Source organism: Colossoma macropomum, unplaced genomic scaffold, assembly GCF_904425465.1.
Source record: "Colossoma macropomum unplaced genomic scaffold, Colossoma_macropomum, whole genome shotgun sequence".
In the NCBI taxonomy this organism is placed as follows: Eukaryota; Metazoa; Chordata; class Actinopteri; order Characiformes; family Serrasalmidae; genus Colossoma; species Colossoma macropomum.
Window position 1 is genome coordinate 16,211,042 of NW_023494793.1, and position 6,572 is coordinate 16,217,613.

The following is a 6,572-nucleotide window of genomic DNA, read 5'->3' on the forward strand; positions in this document are numbered from 1 at the left end:
TCACCCTCCTCATGGCCATCTTCGTCCCGCACTTTGCACTGCTCATGGGCCTGACGGGGAGTCTCACCGGCGCCGGCCTGTGCTTCCTGTTGCCTAGCCTCTTCCACCTGAAGCTCCTCTGGCGGAAACTTCTGTGGCACCAAGTGTTCTTCGACGTCTCCATCTTCGTGATCGGGGGGATCTGCAGCATCTCCGGCTTCATCCACTCCATCGAAGGGCTCATCGAGGCCTTTAGGTACAACATCCAGGATTAAGTCAAGAAGACTGCATTCCCAGCCCTGTCTGAAACTGCTGGTGCACTCTTCCTCTGATTGCCAATCAGCGAGCTCAATCTACTTAATCACTAAAAAAACTGGTTACTTCTTTATTCTCGCTTTTCTCGTCACAAACGTGCAATATCTTGTGTTTTATTAGTGTGATGATGTGCTTGTTTTTCTTTCTTTCTTTTTCTTTTTGGTAGTAATTGTGAGCAATAAAGCACTGAGACTGAGTTCTGCCACGGGTGCACACAAGCCCACCGTATGATGATTTCCAATTAAATGGATTTACAGATTTTCATACACTGTAAGTCCCAAGGTTTGTAGACACCTTCTAATTAGTGAATTCAACTAGTAAGTGTCCATTGCTATCACCAATGGACTATGACACCTAGAGCAACCCCACACAGCCCTAAGGCCACCATGCCCCAAGCCAAACATCGGCTAGAGGGGGTTAAAGCCATCCAATACCTTTGTTGGAGTGGAGTTTGTGATCCAGAACTAATCATCTAACATCAGTACCTGACCTCACTAATGCTCTTTTTATAGAAGAGTGAAGGCTGTTACTGCAGCAAAAGGGGACAAACTAATTCCCTCAATTTCATAAGAAATGTTTGATAAGCAGTTGTCTACAGACCTTTGGACATATAGTACTGCACAGAAGTCATTTATTCAATATCCAGTCAAAATGGCCATTAAGTTCAAGTTCCAGAGAGATTTCTGAGGAGAATATATGTTATAATTATATGACATATGATATAAATGAGAGAGGGGGGATACCTGGTAGACCACCAAAACTGTCCCTATCAGATAAACAGTATTTAAAGCTTTTATCTTTCAGAGAGAGGAGAAAATCAAACTCCACTCTTGCTTCACACCTGGAGTTTTCCACAGGTGTTTCAGTCTATCCTTCCACTATGAGGAGACAACACAAAAGGCCTGAGGGCCTGAAAGAATGTGTAGCTGTCAAGATGATATTACTAATACAGGAAAAAAAGAGAGAGAGAGAGAGAGAGAGAGAGAGAGAGGGAGAGAAATCAGATTTGCATTACTGCAGTAGATCTCAGATGTGGTTTCATGGATGGATGAGTCTAAATTTGTAATTGAGATTACTTGGATTGTAAGAAGCTCCAGAAAATCCAACCAACTTCTAAGACTGAACTTTGGAGGTGTGGAAAAATATCCCTGCAAAATTCTTTGAAAAACTGAAACCAAGTCTCCCAAAAAGAATGAAAGCTGTCATAAAGGCACACTAAACACTGAGAAATGTGATATAATATTTAGTTGTTGAGACTACTGTGTTATTTTCTCTAATATATAGTTCCTGATTTTGTTCCTGACTTTATGGATAACTTTCACTTAATGGCCGTTTTGAGTGGAAATTGAATAAAGGCAATGGTGGTCTTGACTTTTGCACTCTATAGTGTATCTGTGAGTGACAGTGAAATGAGTCCAGCCCTGCTCAAGGCAGGTGAACCTATGTAACTTCATTTTCAACAATATATGTTCAATTTTAGGCCTATAAGAGTAGGCTGTTATATATTTTTATGAGATATAGGCTTATTAAGAAAACTACTGTTGATTATTTGTAGCTATTGTGTCCAGATTATTTAAGCATATCTCAATAAATGAAACGTGTAACTAGTTAAAGTGAGAATGTGTGACAAATGAAGAGGATTTTTAATGATTATTTTAAATATCTGAAGTTAGCGTTGCAGGGGCGCACTGCAGTGGCGCTAAGAGGTTTTATTTGATGGAGAGAGGAGGCAGAAATGAGGCAGCACGGAAAATCCACATAGCACACCAACTGAGCCAGCCAAATATGGGATTAGGAAGGAAGTCATCCGTGTCAGAAATCCTCAGTAGCGCAATTTTCTCCGGTAGACCATATTACGTTAATCTCTCCCCATTCCAGCTGTAGACGTTTCGTCAGTGTCTTTGGTGTTCAGCGTGAGTAACACATAATTCGTGAGTGAATTTGAAGTGCAAGTATAATGGCCTGTTGAGAAGTTAACTGAACTGTGTGTTCAATGTGATGTGAAGAAGACGTTAAAAGACGTTCCTACTGTGCTTTCGTAAAGTGTGTACGAAAACAAAAACATGTACACATTTGAATCTGATAATAAATTCAATATTTTGTGTTTCATTTGTCTTCTCTGGCCCGTTGTGTATCCAACTAACAGTACTGAGCTGAAAAAGCACATGGTAGTACTGGAGCCAGTCCACCGATCATTAAATGATTTCGATATAAAGTAATTCAGAGTGCTTTCATAGGAAATGCTCCATTATATAGAAAGTTGCTATGTCAAAATGTTTCAGAGTGGTGATAATAGGAACCAGACATCTAAAGCATTTAATGTCTCTAAAAGCTCCCTCACAGAAAGGTATTACATCAGTTGCTTATATATTTGCTGCCTGATGCCTGAAAATTAGTTTTACAATAGTTTAGGTTTTGGCCTAAATGTATTTTGAAAATCTTTTGAGTGGTACATAGTACCCTTAGACCATTATCAACATCACAAACTTAGAAGACTCGTGTATGTTCACTGGTCATTTTGATGGCAAAAACATATATAGACTATATCTGTGTTCTAGACATCGCAACCCCTGGTTCCCATCGCCACCATCGTAGGGAAATCTGCATCGATAAGTTTCTCTACAGTACACCATTCCACATCAAACTATTATGAATTACTTTGTTGGTATCTCAACCATTGAATTGCACACCTTTTAAAAATTTGGTGGGATTTCCCTTTAAGGGGAGCCTGGCCACTTCGTAGCCCTCCATTCCTCCAGCCAGAGGGCGCGCGAGTGAATCCTCATTGAATTTGGGGGGCAGCGGGGCTAAGCGGCCAAAAATGTTAATAGTTTCCTAGTCTTTCATAAAGCAACTTCCTTTAATTTTGGAAGGTAGAAGAACGTATTACATAAGAAACTTAATTCAAATGCTTCAGTGTCTCTCAATGTTTCTACAGTCAACAGGATTTGTGCAGTTGGATGCTAACATCCTATTAGCACGAGAATTTATATGCTAGCATAGAAATTCTCATGACTGCAAAACGCCAGAGGGCGCACGCGAGCAAGTCCTAAATGAATGAGGTAAAGGAGCTACATTTTTCCTTCTTTCTTCCTTTTACAGCAGAAGGATTTTTTCAAAATTTCCAAATAATTTGTTTATTCAGATGAAAACAAAGTCATTCAGAGTGATTTGATATGAAATGCTCAGTTCTAGAGAGTCAGAATTGTTCACAGCCGTGGTGATAGGAACCAGACATGCACCTCCCTCACAGAAAGTTATGACATAAAAGGTTTATGAATACACTGCCTGATGCCTGAGATGTTGTTTTACAGTTTTGAGAGGAACTTTTGGCCTAAAACAGATATTTTTAAAGCACATTCATAGTGAAGATATACATGCAGGACATTGTAAGGTAAAACAGTCACAAAAGAAAACATATTTTAAAGATTTACTATCATCAACAGTACACAGAAACACTCAGAATACACGTATAGTTTCACTTATAGTTTTGGATAATAAATAAAATATCTATATTTGTGTTGTAGACATCACCACCACTGGTTCCCATCACCACCGCTGTAGATAAATAGGTAAGTTTCTCTACAAATAACTGTTTCACATCAAACCACTCTGAACAACTTTGTTGACATCTTAACTATCTAATTTTACAGATATTCTGAAAAATCAGTGGAATTCCCCTTTAAAGTACGCTGCTGCATGTACTGGCTAATTGATGATTATTTACTTGATGAGAAAGATGAGTTTACTTTTTGTGTTTGCCCAGATCTAATACATTTGTCTCTCATGGTGGGCTTAACAGGACCATAGCAGGCAGAAAACAGTTTTTCCTCTCTTTTTAGAAAAGTTTGATGTAGTATGGAAACATCATTAACATTCCAAAACGTATCACTCTCTCATCCTATATATGCAAACTAAGCTGCAAACACATCTGTTTTGAAGTCATTGTTTTTGTGATGTCACAAAACACATTAACCGCCTATAGCAGTTATCCCACCCGTTCATGCTGAAGTATAAGGGATGTTTTAGGCTGGACTACCTTTTGAATGCAGCACAATACAGGATAGCCGATCAGAACAGAAGTTATTAATATACATACAATACCATATAAAGGGGTGTACCTGATCCGCAACAACGTTTAGTTAGGTGGCATGTGTCAAACTGACATCCACAAGCATGACTGGACCCAGGATTTCCCAGTAGAACATTGCTCAGAGCATCATGCTCCCTTTGCTGACTTGCATCCTGGTGCCATCACTTACCAGATAAGCGGCACACATGTACAGGTAATATAAAAGAAAATAGGACTAACTGGACGAGGCAACCTTGTTAACGTGTTAACATGTATAGCTACACTATGAGTGTATATTACATTTCATACATGAAGCAGCTCATGTTACTGCAACCTATCAGCTGCCCTCTACCCCTGTTCATCAATTGGAATGGACCGCCGTAGCACCACCTCTGACCAGATAGTTGGGTTGTAGTTTATTCTCAGCACAGCAGTGACACTGTCATGATAGTGTGTGTGTGAGACGCTTGTATGACGTTTTAGGCACAGCGGTCGCTGCTGGTTTGAGTTGACCACCCAAAACCATCCAGCCAAGAGCGGCTCTGTGGTCAGAACAGGGGCGTAGCGAGAACTTCACAATGGGGTGGCCAGGTTAGACCCAGTGAATTAGTGGCATGGCAAATGAAAACAGCGGTTACTAGCGTTCTTCTGAATGTATATTAGAGCTGTATTATTAAAATAATATGAAATGTATTGAACTGATTCATATATTCATATTTAAACCACCAATAAATTATTATTATTATTATTATTATTATCATTATTATTATTATTATTATTATTAGTCGTAGTAGTAGTTGTAGTATACTCTGTCTGCTCCGTGGCCGCGCGATTACTGTAACCATGGCAACGTAACCGCGACGAACCATAAGTTCGCTTCTCATTCGAATTTTCCTTTCCACCTTAAATCGAGCAGTAGTTCGGACACCTATATAGGCGCCAGAATGTATCCGCTGAACAATTTAAGGTGGAACGGAAAATTCAAATCAGAAACTGGCACGGTGGTCTGTGTTTAGCAGTAGTTTTAAAAAACACTTTATATTAGTAAAAAAACTACATTGCTTCTATGAGGTGTCAGTTTCGTTGTGGCGTCTTTATATTTGTTGCCAAATAGAGCGACGTACTTCACGGTCTAGCGCGCTGTGAAATTTATGCCATTTTATTGAGGCTGCGTCCCGAACCACGCCCTTGTATGCTTTACATACTGCACTAACGCATGTACATCGAAAGGTGGCGCACTTTTTTTAACATACTATTCAGTGCTGTACTTCGCGGTTTGGGACGCAACCTGAGTGTTTTGAAGTCGGTGCCGGCGCTGCCGTATGACGTAAACTGTAAGCGGCAGGCGAAAACAGCTCCGGCATGAGATCAGACTGCTGTTTTAAAGCCATTTTGTGGATGTAACCAAATTGTTGACAATTTAGGTTTACACAGGTACTTCTAAGCATTTTAGGCATTTAGAAAGAATTGCGCTATTTATTTAAGCAATAGAACAAGAGAGAGAGAGTGTGTTATCGCGAGGTTATTCGCGATAACACACGATTTATACAACAGTTAAATACATAAATAAAGTAATAAATAAATAAACTGGGCCGTGAACGTGGCATTTAAAATGTTTTAATGTTCACAATTCCTTCCGCCAAATTATAGTTCCTTAACAAGCAGCTTGCTGCTACGTCAGAGTAACGAGCTCCGCTCATTTGCTGTACAGCTGGCAGTTCGTTCTCCAGCTCCATACACAGACCAACTGACAGTCTGGGAAATTAGTGTAGTCTCAACTTCAGAGTATGACCAAATAGGCTGTAGGTCAAATGTGATCTTAAAAGTATCCATTTTCTGTTTGTGCGCAAAGTAAGAAGTGAAAACTTTCAAAGGGCTTGAGCGTCTCCTACAGCTGTCAAAGTCGTTGCTTAGCAACGGCGTCTCAGCGGAGTGATACAGTGCTTGTGAAAAACCCGTGATGTTACGGCGAAATAACAGCTCGGTTAGAACGCTTCTCAATCAATCAGCTTGCGTGGAACTAACCGTTGTATAATTTGAGAGAAAAGGGGGCAGGCTGACCGTCTCACTTTGTATCACTGGTGTGGCCAAGCTTCTCACAAGGGTGGCACTGGCCACCCCTTGGCTCCTCCCCCTGATGACGGCTTAGTGGACTGACACAAACTGCATTGAAAAATATGTAGTCTTTATAGTAAGTGTAAAAGTA

The 6,572-nt window shown here is 40.2% G+C and overlaps 1 protein-coding gene across 1 annotated transcript in view; it reads left to right on the forward strand.

The window, feature by feature from the left end:
• The window catches only part of LOC118812902 (vesicular inhibitory amino acid transporter-like), a 2,580-nt gene extending 2,206 nt beyond the window's left edge, over positions 1 to 374 (forward strand). Inside the window, exon 2 of the mRNA XM_036578011.1 lies at positions 1 to 374. This exon is cut by the window's left edge and continues 934 nt beyond it. Within this exon, the coding sequence (XP_036433904.1) occupies positions 1 to 254 (254 nt within the window). The 3' untranslated portion in view covers positions 255 to 374.
• Positions 375 to 6,572: the final 6,198 nt, after the last annotated feature.